Consider the following 22,906-nt stretch of genomic DNA (forward strand, 5'->3'; position numbering starts at 1 on the left):
TTATTGTTTATAAAAACAACAGTAATGAAATAAAATGACAAATTCTGGTGCTTGTCTTCACTAAAGCCCAAGTTCTGCATTGGTAGTATATTGTTAAGTAAAGGAAATGCATTTGTCTTTGGAAAATAAAGTGCTCAGTGATTTCATAATATGAAACCAGTGTCAGACTTCAACAGCCAACTCCAGAATTCGGTGTAGACTTTGACAACAATGGAACATGTTTTCTTTGGCTCCATTCACCGCACAGTGCCGTACAGTGGTGCACATCCACGTCATGTGTAGTTTGAGTCTGCAGAGCGGCGCTGTGTGTCATTTGGGTGGAGCTGTGAGACAGGTGCAGAGATGAAAAGACTGGCAGGGGGAAGGAGGGTGTGTCTTCTCCATGGCTGTTCTGACAGGCCTTTGGTATTTTTCCAAAGAGCGCGAGTGCATGCGTGTGAGTCGGAAGCACAGCTCGAATTTCTCTGGGGATCATGCAGGTGTGTGTGCGACTGGAAGCATGTGTGCCTTCATGCCATTGTACTCTGGTGTGTGCTGCAGGAAACTACCTGCTTGTGTTTGTGTGTTAGGTGATAGGCCCTGTAAGTGTTGAGCGTCTCTCTAATGCAACCGTCTCCGTGTGGCAATGTAAGTTTGACAGCTTCAGTGCAGAGTTGTGTTGGTAAATGGCGCATAAAGTCCCAGTACAGTGCAGAGCCTTTGTCTTGCTCTGATTTTGTGGTTTAAATGCATGCAGAACAGATTTCCTCTCACAAAATAGAACATCTGCAATTTAAACATGCTGTTAGTGGAAGGATTCAGTGAATAAAAATCAAATCTAAAGTTTAAAATGAAGCAAAAGGCCTCTTTTCAAAATTTGTTTTAGGAAATCAGAATTCAATTTTATTTTCCCCAACATCCGTCTTTGTCCCCTCTCAGTGTGCGTGTCTGTGAGTGGGCATGTCTGCATGGTAATGATGCTCTGGCTGCTGTTGCGCAGGCCATTGTGTTAATACACTCTCTCAATGTGTTAATATACTGCGAGAACGAGAGGGTGAGAGAAAGAGAGCGAATAATTATGTTTCCCCTTTTGTCTCGGCTGCCTCAATTAAGCCTGAAGAGAGGCAGACAGAGCACATGTCTACTTATCCACTTAAAGCTCAGCAACAATAGGACCTCCCAATTTCTCTCTCTTTATCTCCCCCCCTCACGTTCTCATTCTGTACATCTTCCTCCCTCCATTTTTCCTCACTTTTCCCTAACAAACTTCTATTCATAGCACAGTACCCCCGATATTTTTTCCACCATGTTTCCCTCTTCTGTCTGTACCAGCCTGGGTTCCCGCCCTTCCTCATATGCTTCGCCTCCAGCCTTGCCTCACCTCTCAGCTCTTCATGGGTTTACCAGAGAACTCCCCCACCGCCTCCTCTCTTCGCTCCCCTTCTCCCTCTCCAGTGCCTTGCTGCAGGGCACAGGCAGAGGAAAAAATGAAGAGACTAAACATTTTTGACTGTACACTGCCGGGGGAGAGGCAGCGGTTTGATTTCCCCTGTGTCAGACAGGATGGTTTTGTTTGTTTGACCTGTGTGTGTGTGTTTTTCACCTTCTCCACACAAAACTCAGGAACAGACTGAACTATATGACTTGAGAACAGTAAAGCACATTGAACATAAGGTACATTCGTAGTAGAACACCTTCATTTGTTGTAGATGCTTTCATAAATCAAATATTGAGCCATTGTCGACTAACTATGTTGATGTGGGATTTTAAAGGAAAGCGGGACTAAAATCCAAAATAAATACTCAGCATCTGTCGAGCATTGTGCATCATGTTTGCTTTATGGGGGTGGGTGGACAGCATGTGGGTCGGCCTCATCAGGACATAAGGGACGGGGGAGAGATGAGAATAAAGGGTGAGAGGAAGAGGAGGAGGAGAAGCATCAGGGTCAAGTTTAGCTTATATAACCGCTTCCCACAGCTGTGCTGCAGTGGTTTGAATACACAAACATACATGCTGGCCTGGTGCAGTGTCAGAGCTGACCGGTGGAGCACAAGCATGGCAGCTTTTCGTGGTGCTCTTCCTTGCGATCAGCTGCTTTCATAGAGGTAGGATGCATCTTTTGCATCCTCCTCGTCTCCTCGAGCTGCATTTAAATGACTGCAAGATCCTCCGAGATGCCACAGGGTCACGAGAGGACAGAGGATGAGGAAGCACAAGTTTGCAGATCGCCTTTTTACTACTTCTCCTTTTCTGAACTCGCATTTCTGCATCTTTTCCCAGAACTGTAGAACAGTTGATTTACTGTTTCTACCCCAGAGAATAAACAAATCAGCAGCGTTATCTGATTACTATCTCTAATTTGATGACACAAATAACAAGGAAGGTCGAAGTTTGGTGCAAGTAACTCACAGCACTATTGTAGGACTATGGGAACAAAGTGATGCTTCTTTAGCATTCTAGAAAAAGGGGGAAAAAACGGCGTCTGTCCAAAATTACTCACCAGATGTGGGGGCTCCAAACAGACTCTGTGCTGATGGCCATTTGCTTTGCAACTCATAAAGCATGTCTTTTTCTCCCTCTTGATTTTTATTTATTTATTTTTTTAAATTTTTTACATCACAGTAAGAGATGTTCTATTCCATCATTTTCATGCTTATTGGCTTATCGGACCACAGTCAAATTGTACGATTGTGTTTACAGCATGGAGGCCAGCAGGTAGTCTTACACTGCTGGGAGCTCCTCACTTTCTGCACTGACCGACTGAACAAAATCATCAATAGCATCTGCCTTGTTCTGGGAAAAAGCTACATTTTCATCTGGTTGCGAGCTGAAAATATGTGCAAATCTTCACACAAGCGAGCATGCTGGCATACCTTCACACTATACATAGCACATTATGGAAATCCTGGTCTACCCTAAGCAGCTCAGGGCTGGTATTAGAGAAAATTAGGTCGTGTTGGCAAGGATCATTTAATTGAGTGTTAAGTAGAAAATCATACTCCATAGCTTCTTTCATCTTCTGTCATTTTACCACCAGTGTGCGTGTGTGTATGTGTGTGTGTGTGTGTGTGTGTGTGTGTGTGTGCGTTCTCTTTGTCTGCAGGGAAACAAGGGGTGTTTTCCCAAAATGTTTTGTGCACGAGTCTCTACATGTCTGCATGGTTTCGGGTGGGAAATGAGTTTCAGGGTAGGGTTCAAAGAAATTGTTTGTGAGCCCCCCGCAGGCTGGTACAATACATCTGTGCTTTGTTACTGATGATCTGTGTGTATCTCTTGTTTGTCTGCTGTGTTTTTTTGCCTGATTGCATGATCTTAATGACCGTATGTCCTTCGTTCCCTTTCATCATGTATACTGTCTCTCATTCTATACATTCCCTTTCTAGTGTGCACCATAGATTTAAATTTCTTTCAACTTTACTTCACCCTGTTTATGTAACATACCTGGCAGGTCCTCCTGCAGTAGTTTCAGAAATACCTTCCTCTTCTCGTCTTCTGTCTTCTACCTCTGTGTGCGTTTGACACATCAGGTCACTTTGAAGTTGTGAGAGCTCCTCAGAAACGCTCCTCTCTCTCTCTCTTCTTGTTTCTCTAAGGGCCAACTGACACCAGCCTTTGAGGATGTGTGGAGGATCGTGCGGCCGGTGAAAGATGACACCATACTGATGTGGGGAAAGCTGGTGATGCGGCTGCTAAATCATAGGTAACCACGAATTTTACACCTCGGTACCTCCACACTTTGCAAATCTCTGAAGGTGATTTGATTTTGCATTGAAGAAATCCTAAGAAATTATTTTTGCTGGTTTCAGTTTAAAGAAATAACCTCCGCTATGATTTTTAGATTAATTTTTAAAGGCACAATAGACTCGATGCAAGGAAACATTACATATTTTTCCATCAGTCTTTCTGCAGTTTGAGCCCACACTGAGAACCTGATGGTGTGGGTTTGATGATGTGTGACTCACAGAGGACAAACTGATCTGGCAGAAGTTGACTCAACAATTTCGTGTTCTTGTATAACAGAGAGCATGGGGTGAAATGGGTCACTGAGATAATGTCATGATCAACAGAACGCAGCCTAAAGCTGATTTCTTTGATGGACTACAGTAAGAACAGGACAACCAAGCCAACGGCCATTCATCAGTGTTTGAGATCAGAAGTGGACTGTGAAGAAGACTGAAATTAAGTGAAATGTTGTGTTACTTAGATTCCCATGACCTAAATTAAAATTAAAATAAAATTAGGGATTCAGGCATTTAAAATTTTAAAAGCCTTTGTAGTCCCTGAAAAAAAACACTAACATGATTTTGATGCATCCTGAATAGTTGAAAAAGAGCAAAGCCAGAAAACAGGGAAACTTTGAGAAAAGTGGCCTGTTTCTTTGCTCCAAATTAATCTTTAACTAACTTTTTTATCCTTGTGCTACCCCGTTTGAGTGTGCTGCATTCAGTAACTTAGGAAGTTTCCACCTTGACTGTGGATACCTGATCCCTGACCTTATTTGCCTGAAAGCTCAGCTCTGCAAGGCATTCGCGGACATTCTAGGACTTTGTTTCCAGCATGTGTAGAGTAAACATGAAACACATTAAACACAAATCTCCAGGCAGAATCCTAAGAAGTGGCTCAACTTTTCTTACTGTGTAATCCACCTTTGTTTAAGTTGCAGGTGCCTGTCTTAATTTTCTTACAAATGCAGTTCATGTACAAAGCCTACGTTTTAGTAATGATTTATTCATTGATTAAACCCCTAAAAACTCATCTCTATCTATCAATGTTACATTTAGAGGATTTTTTTCCTTCAAAATACTTATTTCCTGCCATCTATTAGATGTAACTCTACACTGTTGCTTCCTCTCTGAAGTCCCTTCCTCTCTCATCACCCACCTGCTCATTCACTCCAATTCATCTAGACTCAAACACTATAAAATTACTCTATGGTACACAATGACAGCTTGTAGTACAGGAGTCATTTTGGTGTACATGTTCAGGCTTGAAACAGATTCTGAGGAAAACGTTAAAAAGCAATTATACAGAAAGCCCCACCCCACAAGTTTACAGGATTGATTCATGTTTACCTCACTTTACGGGATGCCCATGATAAGCCACGGCACTGACTACTTATTTAGGTCATGATGTGTCTTGTAGCATCTACAAAACACCATAGGAACTTGTTAAAACAAGTGACTTCCATCCAGATGGGGTGTTTAACAACACATTGTTTTTCTGTCAATGAAAACAAAAAGCAACTGTCTATATATGACAAAAAGTCCATTCTGCTCTAAAAGCATTGCTTAAAGCCATTTTTTTCTTTAAACAAAATTAAGTAAGCCTTCACTGGCATAACAGTACAGCAAAGTGCAGTATTTTCAATTACATTTAAACTACTCTATTTGCCTGACCTCCTTAAAGACACTGGTTCAAATACAAAGTACAGAAAAATACATATATTTAATAAAAAGCAATAATAAGAAAAATAATAAAAATACTTTACAGACAGCGGGAACATGCATGTTTCTGCCTGAAATCTATGCCACTCCATTCAAATTTGATACTAGTCCCTGAATATTAAACACAAAAAGGTATGTGACACCAACTTCCTTTTATTCAAATGGTGTCGTTGGCTTGGTGTGAGGTTGATCATATTACTAAATACATGTACAGACAAACTGTTGTTCAGTTTGGTGCCAGACAAAAGCTTTGGTGATCAGTCTCCCTGTTCCAGCAAATTTAAAACACTTGTCCCTGCTTCCTAAGTTTATAATATTTGGTTACAGGCTGAATTAAGAGATAAAAATAACATTGTTTTACACAAATGTTTTCCTTATTCCACAGTTGAATCATGGGGAACGTGGAAAGTCAGAATGGGGACAGTGGTTTCTATGGCGACGTGACAGACCATCTCTCCCGCAAAAGCACATCCCGCTCACTCCGCCTCTCCAGCAAGCAGCCGATCACCCGCCGTTCAAGGCACTCATCCTCGGTGAAACAGGAGCACAGAAACTCCGAAGCCTCAACTCGCTCCTCCAGCACCCCGAGCATCCCGCAGTCCTTAGCAGAGAACGGACTGGAGCTATTCAATGCGCCAGATGAGTTTGAAGACTTCGGCATCAACCCGCACTGGACGCAGCGCGTTGCTATGACAATGAGGCCGGAGTCCTACCAGCAGGATGATGACCCCTTGGCCACGCCGACCCCTGAAACCTCAGAGGCCGACACTGTCGCTCAGGATGGAGGAGAGGACTCAATGGGCGAGGGGGACGTCATTGGAGATGAGAGGTACCTCCAGAGGATGACTGAGGGCCCCAGAGAGGGAGGGAGTTTTAAAAAGAAGCGGTCGAAGTCGGCAGACATGTGGAGAGAGGACAGTTTGGAGTTCTCTCTGTCTGACCTGAGCCAAGAGCATCTGACCAGCACTGAGGAGATGGTCGATGGTGGGGAAGAAGAGGAGGAGGAGCAGTTCACATGCCCCAGGGGCAACGCAGGTGATGATAATGAACACACAAAACACGTCCAATACTCTCATGTACTCATTCGGATGCTTATCTGTTTTCACTCCTGACATTAGTGTAAATCATGCCTCCATTCGCATGACTGGAAGCGAAGTCTTTAGTACATATTTTCTGTTAGAATATGTAGGTATATAGTATATAAGTATAAGTTTATTAATGTAAGAAAACATCCCTGTAACTGCCCAAGAGAGTGGTGACTAATAAGTGAGAAGCTCTATATACATGTGTGTCTATTCATGGGTGTTGGGGTGTTGATTTGATTCACTGACAGGTGATGAGGGGGATGAAGGTGGGAAAAACTGCAGCCTCTCACTGAGCAGCGAAAAATGATTTGAGGAAAATGTGCTGATTGAAGGTTAGCTGCCATTCATCAGTTGCAGCGGTTCAGTTGATCACAGGATTGTTAGCCTAACTGCCGCTGTGCTGGAGCTGTGGGAGTTCGGCGTGTCAGCAGGCGGTAGCTGGCAACTGCTGCAGGTCCAAGAGCTGCCATAAGTGGTCGGCTTGCTCAGAATAATATAAGGGCTTCTACTGCAGACACACAGACTCACAATCACTCAGAAAAATCACACAGATGCGCAGAAAGACACACGGAGAAGGTTAAATGTGGCAAAGTCATCTGAAAGTAACTGACTGTAATCAGAATACGCTCACCTTGCTTTGACTCACACAGACATTAAAACACACACTGCCTCTGCAGTAACCACCTGTGTGTGTGTGTGTGTGTGTGTGTGTGTGTGTGTGTGTGTGTGTGTGTGTGTGTGTGTGTATGTGTGTGTGTGTGTGTGTTCCAGGCTCGGCTGAAAGGGCATCATCTCTGGACCATCTGTGCAGCCAGCAGAGTCCAGGCCTCAGGGGGCAGAGGAATCGCTATGCTAAAAATCGCAGAGAAACCCAGTGTGGTGGAGATGGAGAAGGAGAGGAGGGGTTGATGTCTCCATCCGAGGAGGACGGCGGCGGCTATGGAGCGTTCACGCTCCCATGCCGGCGCTCCCACTGCCTCTCTGAGGGCTTGGCAGGGTTGGGTATTCCAGCTGCACCTTGTCCTGCCTTCCAGGGACGACGCGCACAGACTACTCAGGTTTGATCACATTTCATACATAAATAAATATTCAAAGCAGACAAAACTCTTCTCTTCCTCTACTTTTGCCTTGTATTCATTTCTGTTCCTTCTTTGCAAAATCCAGACCCCCTAAACTTAGAATATAAGATAGTAGGACTTTGTCTACCAGTAGTTTCCAGGAAGTTCAGGGGCCTCACAGAAATGACAGAGGACACCAGTCAATCCAGCAAATTAACATTCTGTTGACAACCGGAGACATTTCCTGTGTGTGCTTATGCTCTGCAGTTGTGTGTATGCATGTTATATGTATGCACACCCAAGTGTGTGTTTGCAGTTGGGAAGAGGATTACAAGAAATCAGATAGAAAGTTGTTGTGGTGCTCTTTCTCCCGTGTCCTCACATGCATCATTATATACAAAAAAGACATTTTGAACATTCTTTAGAAGATTTTCTCTTGATCTTACTCAAGCAGAGTAACCAAGTTGGTGTAATGCATCACCAAGAAGCCAGTTAGTAAGATATTCACTAGATAAAAACAGAACTATGTCAGTAGAATAAAGGCTATATCCATGTGCTTTCTGTAATTTCCGTGTGTCGTTGATTTAAAAAAAAAAAAAAAAAGTCAAATAAGAAGGAAGTACTAAAATAGTGAACCAGGCTTTTCTTGCAACTCATTCTCAGAACCCCTAAGCACCCTTGGATAGCAGATCACCCCTAAGTGCTCATTATAAATTCATCTAGCCGGGCTGAGGGGGGTTGTTGGATATAAATAGACCGAAAACACAGCAAAAAACAAAGAGAAACAGAGCAGAGGGAGACTCAGCTTGGTGAAAGCACAGAGAACCTCATGCTCAAAGTGAAAAGCCTTCTTTTATCAGAAATGCATAGGAAAACATGTGCACAGACAGACTTTATGATGCACTGAAGCACCTAGCAACATGCATGTACACACTTTAAGTAAACCTCCTGTGTATCCTGAACTGTCTGGTTGATTCGAGAAAAATAACTTCTTGTATAATGCAGACTGCTAGTTGATTATTTAGACTGGTGCTTCTTTCTGTGTGTATCTGTAATGTCACTAGTTTATATTTTGCTGATCTAAATACATCGATTTCTGTACATTGATATTCGCTAAGTAAATCCTTTCTGTTTCTATCCTGGATGACAGGACATCTCTGGTGTTTTGGGTGAGGGAAGTGAGTACGGCGACAGTGGGATCGACGGTGTGGCCACAGAGATAGATGGAGATGGAGAACTGGTGTCACGGCGATGTAAAGCCATGTCGGCCTCCTTCTCCGTCTACTCGGCCACTGAGAGCAGTGTTTTTAATGGGAGCGACAGTGGCAGCAGCAGCACAGGAGGAGGAGAAGGTAGAGGAGGCGAAGGAGGCAGGGGAGGCGTGTACGAAAACTTCAGGAAGGAGCTCGACAATCAAGCCTGGGTTAGTTATATTTGTATATGTGTGTGCATTGCCTTCAAATACAGACTCACTGTGTTTCTAATCCCTTCATCTTCCACTCACCTTCTTATCAGACAAATCAGGGCCGAGACTGCACGGAGGAGGCAGGTTCAGCTGTGAGCGATGAGCAGAGCAGCGGCACGCTGAGCAGCGCCTATCCATCCGACACTGTGATTGGCTGTGCACAGGGCACAGTGAGGAAAGCAGGAGCTCTGGCCGTGAAGAACTTCCTGGTTCATAAGAAAAACAAGAAGGTGGAACCTGCAACAAGGCGCAAGTGGAAACACTACTGGGTTTCTCTCAAAGGTGTTGCACAGAATCTCATTTCTTTTATATTTAAAAATTGTTTTTAACCTATAGGTCATTGTGAACAATGGAGAATAGCAGGATGCAGGTATCCATTGACATCCACATCAGAGTCTGATGCAGCACGGTTGAACACAAACACTATTATCCATGCTTCTGCGACTGAAAATAAATCATTTTAAACAATATCTTGCAGCCATAATGTCACATTAAGATCAGCATCTTCGCCGGACTTCTCTCTCTCTCCTGTTAGATTCTAATCACATCAGACTTAACACAGTCCATGCCCTTGGTTGTCAGCCCTGCTGTCTTCTCTCACACTCTTCTGTGTGGCCTAACATTTCCTCTCCTCAGTCTCATCACAATTTAATTTTATGGTGGGATCCGTGTCTAATCCAATCTCATCCTCTTGAAATACACAAGATACAGCATCTGCAGCTACATTCCTGTCTGTCTCCACTGTTTGTTTCCACCACTTTTAAAATAGATAAATGTTTCTGACCTCAGGTTCTAAATATGCACTAATAATAACTATTGGGCGGGCTTTTTGTTATGTTGTTTAAATACAAATTAAAAATAATTGTAATATTGGCACAAATACATTTTTTCAGTGTTAGTTGTATTTGGTTTACAGATTTTCTTCACATTTTTGATTGTTTTCAATAAAATAGAAATGTTAAATGTGTCCTTCATTTCTTTTTTTCAAGGTTGCACCCTTTTCCTGTATGAATCTGATGGTCGTTCAGGTATTGACCATAACAGTGTTCCAAAACACGCACTGTGGGTGGAGAACAGCATTGTCCAGGCCGTACCTGAACATCCCAAGAAGGACTTTGTCTTCTGCCTCAGCAACTCTGTTGGAGACGCCTTCCTCTTCCAGGTAAGAGAATCACTGGAATTCAAAACATCCATGTGACATAATACTTCTGCGGCTTTCCAAACAAAGAGTTCAGGAATGTTTTTTATGCAATTATACAGGTAAGACAAAGCAGCAGAGGTGTTTTATATGCAATAGGTCTATTAAACACAATGGAGGGTTTCCATATTTTTAAAAGTAATTTCATTGTTTTTATTTTATAAAGGAATTGATGGAAATAAAAGAAAAGCTAATTTCCCCAGAGGGATTTCTCTTCCTCTCTTTCTCTCTCTCTCTCTGTGTGTCTGTGCACATCTGTGTCACATGACCTTTAGCCATGTGTGGGAGATAAGACAATACTGTGTCCGTGTGTTTGTTTTATGTCTGACATGTTTAAAGGCCACACTGTCATACTGTGACAGTGATCCACCACAGGGACCATTGTGTAATATTAAAATGTGTCTATTTATATTCATGACAGCTCTCCACTGTGACATTCAAGTCATGAATAGAAAAATATGTAACTAAATGATGAGATTATAGGAACCACCTTCTCCCAGAGGACAATATTAGGATTTCAATTCTTTTAGCTGTCAGTTGCTTAATGTCATCTACTGTCTGTTTTGACTTCACCAGCTATGTTTGCTTTTTTTTTTTTTTTTTTTTTTTTAATCACCTCTCTTGTCAGACATCAGGCCAAACCGAGCTGGAGAACTGGATCACAGCGATCCACTCTGCATGTGCGGCTGCTTTGGCTCGGCAGCACCACAGGGAGGACACGGTGCGACTGCTGCGAACCGAGATCCGCAAGCTGGAGCAGAAGATCGACATGGACGAGAAAATGAAGAAGATGGGAGACATGCAGCTGTCCACCGTCACCGATGCCAAGAAACGAAAGACCATACTTGAGCAGGTGTGGAGGCAAGCGATTGGTGGCAGTAATGATCATCAGACACAAGTGGACATCACAAGTCTTTTTTTCATATTTGCATACTGCACATTGGTAAAATTTTACATCCACATGATGCTGACATGAACCAGTTTTGTTATCCCATGTGGCAAGAACCCTGCTTCCATCTTTAGCTTTCAGGTGACTTTCAGCAAAAACACCTAAGGGGCTTCCACAGATGCACAGCTTTGTACGTTTGAACTGCGCTGATCCTCTCACACACTCAAATCTTGGCACTAAATCATCTCTGCTGCGTGGCGTCACCCAGACAAAATGTTCTTAAGGAGTACTTCCAGCCGCAGATGTTTTCAAACATCCCAACTGGTGCTCATTTATTAACACATGCGAGTGCAGTAAAATGCAGAATATCTGTAACACATGCTAAAACGCTTGCAACGCATGTATTGGTTGGAAGGTGAAACTAAAATCTCCTGCTAATCCCTCTGTATTTAACAGGTGCTTTATGAGTCAAAGCTTTTCCAGGATCAAATTTGTTCACTTTCAGTAGCTTTATTCTAATTCCATGCATGTCTGGAGTTGCTGCTGAATGTTAAAGCAGCATTGCATGTAAACATTGCAATAGAGGTGAAGAATGTGTTCATTAACAATAGGTGTCCTTGTTCGAGCAAGTCTCTCTTTCTTTATATGTGTGTGGCATTTGGTTAATAGCCAAAGCTACAAATGTTATATAAAAAGCACTGGGAAGTTGTTAATGGTAGAACAATCACCTTTCTGAAGAGGCACATGGAAAGATTGAAACTGAGTAAACAATTATATAATCATCTGACTTCTGTCCAGATCAGTATTTGGAGCCACATTAATCTGCAGATTGAGTTTAGGTAAATAGAGCTATGTTGAACTAAATAAGACTCAAAGAAAGAGGAGTTGCTTTAATTTGCACGAAGCCCTGGAACAAACAGGTGATGGCAGGAACCAGTGCATATTAAATTTAGTTTGTGTTTCATCATGAGTGAGTGTGTGTGTGTGTGTGTCCCTGTGTTCCACCTCCCACGGCCCACCCTGTGATACATTGCACATAGCACAGCAGGTCGGCAACTGGTGGGGGTTGTGTTGGTGAGTAATACCTCTCCACAGGGGCTGCAGCACTCCCACATCTCACTCCCTCTGAAACCACCGAATAACCATCTAACACAATGTGATATATATTATGCATCTTTTATCTTTTAGTCTCTTTATCAGTGTTGTTGTTTTCATTAGTGGCCAGATTTAATTTAAGAGATAAGTCAGGATCTTATCAGCAAAGTTTGTTGCATTATTGCAGATTTATCACTTTTGGTTTTTAATCTTTAATCTGTTAGATCTTCTTGTGGGAGCAGAACTTGGAGCGCTTCCACATAGATCTCTTCCGCTGTCGCTGCTACCTGGCCAGTCTGCAGGGCGGCGAACCTCCCAATCCCAAACGCCTCCTGGGCTTCGCTTCACGTCCAACCAAACTGGCGATGGGACGACTGGGCATCTTCTCTGTTTCTTCCTTCCATGCACTGGTATGATTAAAACATGCACGCAGCCGTGCACATGCATTTTTAGAACTGGTATTTGACTGCTCATTCCAACTGTCTATCCAACTTGCTGTAATTTTGCCCTTAAACCTAATCAGAACTCATTAATGTGAACTTGCCCTTGCGTGTCTCTACATGCTCTAGTAGGCATAGCGTGAGAGGTTCCCAACTGCCGACCTTCAATAACAGCCCAGCTTGGAGAGTGGGTGTGTTTATCAGGCTGTGAGCGTCTTGTCACATAAACCTACTGAGAGCAAGAATTTCTGTTTGTATGACAATTGTTCAAACTAATAGACACCGCATGTAACCTGAGGTTAAACCACACCGCAACTGAACATGCAAATAACAAGCAGGAAAGGGAAGGATAAATGATGCACACTGCTGCATTTGTTGAGCACACTAGCTGCTATGTACGGCATCTGTGTGGCAAGCAAGGAGCTAGTTTAGCTAAAATATGATGACATACCAGAATCTGTTAATGCATAGTTATATTGATTTGACTCTAACTCTATGGGCTTGATCTTTTGGGCTTGTTCCTTTTTGAAGGTCTTGGTTGTCTCACACTTTGTTGTGACAATGGAATCCAATACAAGTAAGAAAATCTTTAAAAGATGTATGTGAAAAACAGGCAAGTCTGAAAGTGTAGCCAAATGTGAAAGTGGCATTGTTTGTAACAGCCAGCAGGGGGTGACTCCTCTGGTTGCAAAAATAAGTCTGATTGTGTAGAAATCTGTAAGAATGAGCCAGCTTCTTACTTCATTTATTACCACAATAATCATTTTTAATCATAATTTAGAGTAAAATGGAATAGATGATACATCCAGGTATGTTTTATGGTGGGGCTAACTTGTGAATGACAGGTTTCTTCCAGATCAGTGTGTCTTGTGTCACTGAATTCTGTGTCAGATATCATCCTTCACTGATTATGTCCAGGTTCAAAAAACTATGGTTGTGATGGGAAGATTCCAAACTTGAGGCTATAACAAATGTGCACAAAGCAGTGGAGGATGTCATGGTGGCTACTTTAATTGACTACTTTATTTGTTTTTACATACAGTCTATGAAAAAAGCCCCTACAGCTGTCATGTATTTTCTTTTTTTTTGGCATTGCTTGTACACTTAAACCCACGTGCTGCACTTCTAACCCTAAATTCAATCAAAACTACCCTTTGAAGAACGTGAACACAACAAAAATGCCCTCACTTTGGAGACTTGCCCTCATCATTTTCTCGTCACACTGACATTTCACCTGTCACAGTACAGGTGCACACTGAGATTTACGTATGTACCCTGTGTGTCCTCCCCATGCAACATTCAGTTTGTTCCGTTACAAAGTGTTCCAAAAGCCGGAGAAGACAAATGACAACAAAGCATTCTTGCCAATTTGTTCTCCTCTACTGGTGTGGACTGATGCAGCCTGTGGCTAAAGGCCAAGTCATTTGCTCAGTGCTCTACAATGTGGTCCTAGTCACCTTGAGTACTCCAAGAATGTACAGAATGAAATATCAACATGGATGGAATGATCTATATGCTGCTGGGTATCACATGTCTGTTTGCTTTGCCAAATAGCATTCAGGAAACAGAGAGTGAAGCGAAGAGAAAGAAGTGGAAACACCACACACACAAACACACACACCAACATCAGACATTGACAGAGTTTTTTGTGATTGGTGGATCGATACAAACTCTGTTAGTAAGCTGCCATCCCTGAGGCACTTTCCCACAAACAGGCTTAACACTCTCTGCCCCTTGCTCCCCCCCTTCCTTTTACTGCCTACACCCTCACTACTTGCTTTGTCTGTGTCCATCTTATTCTGTCTCCCTCCTTTTCCATATCTGCTTTATTTTCTCTCTTCGCCCTTTTATGTTTTCTCTCTCACCCATCTCTATTCTCCCTCCATTTTCTTTCCCTATATATACATCATCACACCCACATTTTGAATATTTCTATATTATATTCTTCAAATATTGCTGTAAATGGCCACATTTATCAGGATAATCATGCATTTGCCTGAGTGTGAAACAACTGTATAAATGATTTAAACTCAAATGCATTACCTCAACACAATTAAGAACAGAGCTTGGCAGCTAATTAATGTAATACAAAACAAATACAATGAATTAATTCATATTGCCGGGAGCAAAATTTCTTCGCAGTTTTTCCTCTGTCGCAAAAAGAACATTTCTATTTTTTCCTCTTCATATTTATCAGGGTTGTTATCATGTATGGTTGAAGGAGACATCGTAGTAAAGCAGGCAGCAAAAAGGCAACGCAGCTTACATAAGAAGAGTCTGGAAGGCAGTTTGACCTATTATGTTTGAAGTGTGTGCGTTTCTGTTGAGGAGACAGCAGACAGCAACACAACTGCAGTATAATATGTAGGCATTGTGTGTGCATACATATATGTGTGATATGTGCATATGTGCAAATATATATTGGCGTAACGTATAGTGAGTCTGAGCCACTCACACTCTGGTGGTTGAGGGTGAATTAACCCAGATATGCCAAGAGCTGTTTGCCTGTGCTCATGTAGTAGGTCACTGATGGAGAGGTTGAGAGGTTCAGTATGTGCCGTTTGTATATACTGGGAAAATGTGTTTATATGCATATATATGCTGGTGCGTTTGCCAGTCGATGCATGCTTTTATAAGTATGAATGCAAACAAGTCACTTGTTGAATAAACAAAGACCAGTTCAATCAGCAAACAACATATATACACTCACATTCCCCTATATATTTTACTCCATTCATTTGAGCAGCTATTCAACAACATGCTTTAAGGGAAAGAGGTATGGCACTGCGACCTAGCGGCAGTTTCATCTAGCAAAATAAAAGGATATTAGATAGCTTAAGATACCGCTTCCTGCATCAAAATGAAGGAACTGATTCTTACACTCCTTACCTGAATAAAGCAAAGCATATTAATGAATATGATATTAAACATCAAAGGTAAAAAAAAAATCTAATAAAATCCCCAGTGGTGTATCAAGCTGTGCAAGAAAGGCCTTGATTGATTCAGAATCCTTTTGTAGATAGCTGGTTATTTAGATGTAAAGTAAGTATCGCTTTGAAACAGAAATCGACATCGTAAATGAACAAGGATTTATTATGACTGCAAAAAGCTGAGTCATTATGTTCACTGGAGAGACGTGCATGTCTTTAAATGTGTTTATGAGCAACATCAATTGCTCAAATATACATTCCTTTAAATACAACAGCTTGGACTGATATCAAATGATACATTTAAGGTTCAAATACACTTTCCATTAATGTCACGTTCTCTATATTTATCACTGTTCCAGGTGTCTGCTCGGACAGAAAGCAGCATCCGGAGGCGGAACCAGGCCGTTCCTCGTACCTTCAGCAAACGTCGCAGCCGTTTCTCCTCCCTCTGGGGCCTGGACACCACCTCCAAGAGGAAGACCAAAGGACATCCTTCAATTGACCAGGTTTGACTGACTTCACCATGTTTACTGTCTGACTGCAGACTGAATGAAAGTGGATTTTTATTGATGATCCAACTCAGCTACTAAATATATTGCATTTAACAGTCTTACATGTGTTTTTGACATGCAATAGAACTTATTCATATAAGACACTGTGTGTTTGTAGTTTGTGCTTAAAGTGCCTTCTAGCTGTAGATGTAATAACTGCTCTGTAGGCGATGCTTTTGACACGTACTGTGCTCTGTGTGGCTGCAGGTGTTTGCTGATGGGATGGAGCCTGTGAGAAAGCCTTTGGAGCGCATGTTTGAAGACTCCGCCAGCGAGAAATCTGTAAGAGCTCCGCCGCTTTTATTTGTTAAAAGTGCCATCGCAATCAAAATGTGCCTTCAAGTTAAATTTGATGTCAGAGTTGTGTTTTCTTTGACATTTGTTGCTGTGTGTTGTTTCATTTCTCCCCTCTTAATGTAGATCAGGATAAAGCAGACTTAACTAATAGAAATTTGGGAGTTACATTTTAGGGAAAAGTGCAAGTGAACAACATCTTAAAATCTTAATTTCTTCAAAGCACATACTAAATGGTGTAATAAGGTAGATCTCTGTTGTGGTTCTCTCCCATTTTGCAGCCAAATTAAAGTTATAAAGGCCACAACGGTGAATGTTTATGTCTATACAGTAATAATCTTCCTAAACCTTAACACGGTTCTTACTTTCTTTCTTAGTTTAGCATTCACTGAACCCAGAGCTCATGTAGCTGTCAGGTAACTCATTGTCATTGTTTTGCCTTTTTATAAGCCAAAAGAAAACCCACTGGGGCATCTTATCAACCTCTGTACTTGTATAATGGGTTACAGGCTTCTTAAGACCCCCAGGCCACCAACATCGCTGGATTTTCCACCTCCTTTTACTTAACTGAGATCCTTTTGGTGCTCTGGTTCTTCATTTGGAGGGTTGTCTGGGGAAGGCACAAAATCCCTGCACCCTTCCGCACCAATGAACACTTCTTTGAGGTCATTTTGAGGTTCTTGCTTTAATATTTTCAGACATCTACGTCTCTCCTCCATGTGGGTGCGATTGGAGAAATTTGCAGACTCATAAAACTTTAAAAGCTGCAGACTCTCTCTCTTTTGATTTCATCAGATGATTCTCGAGTTTATTTGTGGTACATAAACAGCATTTTTCATCATGCAGCTGTTCCTTCCGCCTGCATCAGTCAACAAATTATTTGCTTCATGCTTCAAGCCTCTACAAAGTACAAAGGGTCTGGAACGCCTTTCTCTTTTTTCTCACCACACACTTTTTTTTTCTCATTCTGCGTCACAGCTCGAGATAATGCCATTATCCTCATTCTCCTCTCTCTTTTTAGTTTATCAAACAACATTTCCAGATTAGTGTTGACAGATTCCCATTTCTTTTTTATTTGCTCCAGGCAACTCCGACTCTCTCGGCATCAAATAGGTTATCCACTGGAGGGATATTTCTGTCTGCTAATCCCACGGAGACAAATTTGATCTGATATTTTCAGATCATTAGCTTTCTGATGCTTTAAGAAATTATGCAGACATTTGCTACCACAGGGCCTGGCGGTTTCACACCATCTGTGCTTTCGTGTATCTGCTGCAGTGACCACAATTTACAGACAACTGCAAATAGAATGATCTCTTAAGAAAGAAGATCATCCGAGGCCAAGGTCCCCTGTAGTAATTTATGACAACCAGATAAGTGATGAATATATATGAACTGTAAAGGAAAAATGTCCAATTATCAAGGGGTTGTGCAAGGACAAGCGTGCCAGCTCCATATTTTATGAGAACTGGTACAAGGCAGCAGAGATGAGGAGGCGGAGGAAAGGCAGTCCTCTGTCTGAACCCAGATAGACACAAACTCTGCAGCAATAACCCGCTCTGGCTGTGGAGGCCCCCAGTGGCAGACTGGGAGATCAATTTCCTTCCACCTACGCCCAGCTTCAGCTGGCAGAGTATGGAATGACCATAGAGAAATGCAAAAAGATACAACATGCTTCAGTTGGTAGTAAAGTAGAGCTTGAAATGCTGCATCAGCGGCAAAGATTTAGATTTTCTCAATGAGAATTTCCAGCAAGATCAGTTCCAAATGTTCGGTCTGATGGAAGAATCCCAGCTTTAATTCTCTGTTTGTTCTGGGGAATTCTACTGCTGGCATAAGAGAGAATGAGAGAAAAGGACAGTTTAGTTCGCTTCCTAGAACCCCCCAACCCCACCCCAGCAGAGGCATCCAAGATAGGCCAGGAGGGGAACCAGATGGTGCCGAGCAGGGCTGGGAGTTCAGGGAGTTGGGGGAGGTACGAGTTTCGGGCCCCCCAGTCTGTTGTCTGTCTGAGACAATGTGTGTGTCCTTCTTTATAACCCTGCGTGTCTGTGTTTTGTTTGTGCTTGTGAACATATGCGTTTGTGAATGCAAAAATGTGCTGTTGCATATAGTTTTCTCTCTCCGTTTCCGTCTCTGTCCCACTTTCTCTCCAACATACAGATTCACACACAAATACAGCCAAGTCTAAGTTCATTTCAGGAGGGACCACTGGGCCGGATTGTTAACTGTCAGCAGATTGTGTGGCGTGAATGAAAGATGGGGAGGAGGGAGCTGATAGAGTGATGTACAGATAGGGGAAAGGGCACCAGAAGGAGAGGGAATGATTAATGGGAGGGGGGCTGAGATAGAGGAATGAAGGAATAAATGTGGATGCTGTTACTTGATAGGAGGAGATACGTTGCAGACGGTGTGAGGTCAAAAAGAAGAGAGGTGCAAAGAGGGGAGAGGCTGACATGACTGCCAGGTTGTCAGAGGTCAGATTGATGGGCTTAAAGGTTACAGACAATGGCTTTAAGAGAATGCACTCATGCCCGCGAAAATGCAAGAGCACACACACATGTAATAAATACTCATGCAGGGATACGACTGTATGGAGAGGGCCTCATCAACACTAATGAATTAGATTTTGAAACCAGATCTCCTGCTGCTCTTGGGCTACCACCTGTTTCCATCATATTGGTCTAATCAATATGAGCAAATGTGGTTGCATTTCTCAGGAAGAAATAATGGAAAATGCTGCATGAGTTTGACTAGTTTAACTGTGGAAGACAGAATATGGTTGTTTTTTCTGGATCTTATCGTTCTTCAGACCCTTGGCTGCTGCTGAAGCGGTTTCATGGCTACGTTAAGCTTTTGTTGGTGTGTTTTCTGTTTTTACTGAGTACAAGGGCTTCTCAAAGATGCATAAACATTTGTGTATGTGTGTGTGTTGTATTTTCAGAAGGAGAGAGAGGACACTGTGAAAAGTCTTCCTCAGCAAAACGTAGACAGCGATATCTGGGTTCCTGATTACCTGAAACCCTCCTGGGTATGTCTGCCGAACAATCAGCCTGTCCTGGCTATCGTACAGCCCGGTGAGACAGCGCTGGAAGTCCTGAGTTCCATCTGCCAGGTGGGCCATTACTGATAGCATTGTAAATGTGATATTACTGGAGTCTATTTACAGTGCCTATAAAAATATTCACCCTCCATTTACAGCTTTTCAACATTTAATCGTGGTCAATATAAATTTGCTTTTTTGACAAGAATTTACAATGTCAAAGTAAAACAGATTTCTTCAAAGTAATTTCAGTTATTTAAACAATATGAAATGTAAAAAAAAGTGATTGTATAAGTATTCACTCTCTTTAAAGTCACTGAATTTCACACAGGCACAGCTAATTGGTGCTAGAAGTCACACGGTTAGTAAAATGGAGATCATCTGAATTCACTGAATGTGCCAAAGCTTTATGCGAGAGTGGCAAAGAGAAAGCCACTGGTAAAACAAACAAACCAAAAAACTCATGTTAAATCTAGACCAGACTTCGCCAAAAGGCCTATTGGAGACTCTGAAGTAAATTAGAGGGATATTTTTTATTGTGATAGGACCAAAATGCGCTTTTTACTGATCAGAATGCAATGTTTGGCAGCCACCAAACACTGTACATCATCACAAACATACTATCTTCATTGTGAAGCATGGTGGCGGCAGCATCATGTGGGATGCTTGCAGTGTCTAGATGTGCAAGGCTAATTCAGAGATATTCATATTGGTATTCAAGGCTGTTATTGTGGCCAAAAATGCTTCTACAAAATGAAGGGGGTGAATTCCTATGCAATCACTTATTTAAACTTTTGTATTTATACTTAATTGGCATTGCTTTGTAGAAATCAGTTTTCATTTAGCCATTAAAGATTTTTTTGTCAGCCCTTGTCAAAAAGCCAACTCATATTGATGCTGAAAATCAATAAAAAGGAATAACTTCAATAAGGTGGGTGTGAATATTTTTAATTGGCACTGTATTACCCACAGGCCTGTTTCTTTAAGGCTGAACTACATTTTGTACAGTACATTGCGTACAAAGCTGATAATTACAGACAAAACATTGTGCACCATTTTAAATAACTTGAAAAGGCAGTTTGCCAGCCTTTTCACTATCAGAGCACATCAGTTTTATTGAGTGAAGGGATTAGGGTATGTACACACATAAACGCTACAACAAAAACCGGTAGCAGTCAAGCTGCTAAGAATGCAAGCCATTCATTTTTGTACCTTCATCAAGCACATGTAATCTTCAGATCTCATAGAATTACACACAGCTCTGTTAAAAAAAAGCTTAGAATAGAATAAGTAGTTACAGTAGTTTTATCATTTATACCTATATACCATGTGCCATTATCATTTTAGAGTCTGTAAAATGGTAATGGCACAGTCAAAGATTTTTTTAGGCAACAGAAAAACAACACAGATGATTAAATACTTCTTGAATGAAAATCTGAATATGGACCTGAGAATACCCAAGACTTCTTCTTTGTGGCATCCAAGCACCGTGGAGGACAGTTTCACAGATTTTTAAATAATTTTCTTACCTTACAACATCGACTGCGTATTACTGTCACACCCAGTCTTGTCACTAACCTTTCCACTCCATCTCCTCTTCTCCCTAATTGGTGTCAGTCAGAGACATACACAGAATAATGATGCCTAATGATACGTTCCACTTATGGGTCTGTTGAAACACATGTATAAAGCTGGCTGGTGTGTGCATGTGTGCCATAAACATGTCACAAGGAACTAGAGCGTCTAATTCAAGCCGTCTGTATGTTACATGCATGCTGATATACGTGGATTACTTACATGGTTGGATACAGATATATCTGTGTCCTTTAGTCGGGGGATGCCATGAGCTAGAGTGTGGTAACAGTAAAGGGAATTATGTTTTGTTTGCATTGGTTAAAAGACCGACTTGGCTTTACAACAAAAGAAGAATACACACAACTAATTAGAGTGATTATGTCTGTCTTATTTTGTTTCTGATTGTTTATTTTAGCAGTTTTGTCCACTTGAATATGCATTTTTACTCATTTCTCTCCTGTTTTGTTCCCTTCAGACCCATAAGATCGACCCATCTGGCCACTACCTGCGTTTGAAGGTGTGGGTTGACAACCAGATGTTTTATTATGTTCCCAAATTTGAAGAGGACGTCTCTGATCTGGTGAGAAAGCACACAGTACTGTGGTAATAACTTGTGATGTATTTGGGTTAGTGTCCCAATTTTTCAATTCAGATTATGTAAACACTCATGTCCAGTAATCAAAGACACAGACCACAGTTATTTAACTCTAAGTGTCATTTAGATTTTTTTGTTGTTGTTGTTATTGTTCCATTACAGTGTCCCATTTGGATTGTGGGGTCTTCCCCTTATTATTAATTAATTTTTTGCTCCTTTATTGGCAGATACGAATGCAAACTTGTGCATGTTTTATGACTGGGTTGCTGATTTGATTTGCAATGCATACAAAATTCCCAGGATGCAAAAGAAGCGCTACAGCACATGCTATGAATTATGCAAAATAGTATTCCAAGTGTATTATATGCGCTGTGAACATTTCTGTTTGTGAGTGTTTGTGCTTGAACGAATCTTATTATTCAAGTAAACAATCACACTCACTGAAAAAGACCTCACCTTCACATTATTCAGCCACTGTAAACCCTCCAAATGAATCCTCTTTGTGACGGTGCTTTGTAGGTGATACACTGAAATCTTTCTCAAAGCACTATCATTGTATTACTCGCTCTTTTCCTCAAGAGCTCTTTTATCTCCCTGCTTTGATCAGTGACTCATTTCACCCTCTTTCATCTTTAGTCTATGATATTACGTTATTATTTCTCCTTGGCGAAGGCTATTACACACTGCAGACTTCTGTTCCTGTCTGTTGCTTCATACACACAGCTGTGTCTATGCTTTCGCCCTCTGTGAGGTCAAAGCCTTGTCTGAGCACCCACTCACTTCACAGACTTAACCTGAATTCTGACCCAGCAACCTTCACATGCAGTTGTTCTGCTAAGGAGCCGGAGCAACAGATGAATATATTCATTCTTTAGTAAGAGCAGTAGCAAAACCTTGACCTTATCCATCTAGCATCATTGCTGTCATTCAATTTTTTTGTCTTCCCAATTAAATTTAATTCTTTTCATCTTTTTTTTCGTTTGCAGGTCTACAAAGAGATTGAGATTTGCCCCAAAGCTACAAAAGTGATCCGGTTTGACAAAGCCGAGTCCTCCACCATCGGATATGGTATGCTTGTCTCTGACAGTAGCCCTCAGTTCTTGACATGCTCTTAATTTCTGTATCAAATTGATTTCATAATGGACTTTATTAAGTCATGCTTTGTTAATGACTAAAAAGGATGACCCATTGTGTGCACATGTGGTCTAAAGTGGATCCAATCGCTCTGCGGTTATGCTGCACACTGTCAAATAGAGATATTCTAA

At 41.6% G+C, this 22,906-nt stretch overlaps 1 protein-coding gene across 3 annotated transcripts in view; it reads left to right on the forward strand.

The window, feature by feature from the left end:
- The window catches only part of tiam1a (TIAM Rac1 associated GEF 1a), a 69,000-nt gene that overhangs the window by 25,554 nt on the left and 20,540 nt on the right, over window positions 1-22,906 (forward strand). For 2 of the 3 annotated variants that reach the window (XM_035953320.2, XM_023281262.3), the window contains exons 2-14: window positions 3,573-3,679; window positions 5,809-6,458; window positions 7,280-7,566; window positions 8,717-8,989; window positions 9,082-9,313; window positions 10,021-10,193; window positions 10,858-11,082; window positions 12,438-12,623; window positions 15,943-16,089; window positions 16,342-16,416; window positions 19,373-19,543; window positions 21,522-21,626; window positions 22,628-22,709. In XM_035953320.2, the coding sequence (XP_035809213.2) occupies window positions 5,816-6,458; window positions 7,280-7,566; window positions 8,717-8,989; window positions 9,082-9,313; window positions 10,021-10,193; window positions 10,858-11,082; window positions 12,438-12,623; window positions 15,943-16,089; window positions 16,342-16,416; window positions 19,373-19,543; window positions 21,522-21,626; window positions 22,628-22,709 (2,599 nt within the window). In that variant the 5' untranslated portion in view covers window positions 3,573-3,679; window positions 5,809-5,815. The remainder of the gene's footprint in view (window positions 1-3,572; window positions 3,680-5,808; window positions 6,459-7,279; window positions 7,567-8,716; window positions 8,990-9,081; window positions 9,314-10,020; window positions 10,194-10,857; window positions 11,083-12,437; window positions 12,624-15,942; window positions 16,090-16,341; window positions 16,417-19,372; window positions 19,544-21,521; window positions 21,627-22,627; window positions 22,710-22,906) is intronic. The other variant, XM_055017205.1, reaches the window with a different exon arrangement.

The sequence above is a fragment of the Amphiprion ocellaris genome, chromosome 14 (assembly GCF_022539595.1).
Source record: "Amphiprion ocellaris isolate individual 3 ecotype Okinawa chromosome 14, ASM2253959v1, whole genome shotgun sequence".
Lineage (NCBI taxonomy): Eukaryota > Metazoa > Chordata > Actinopteri > Pomacentridae > Amphiprion > Amphiprion ocellaris.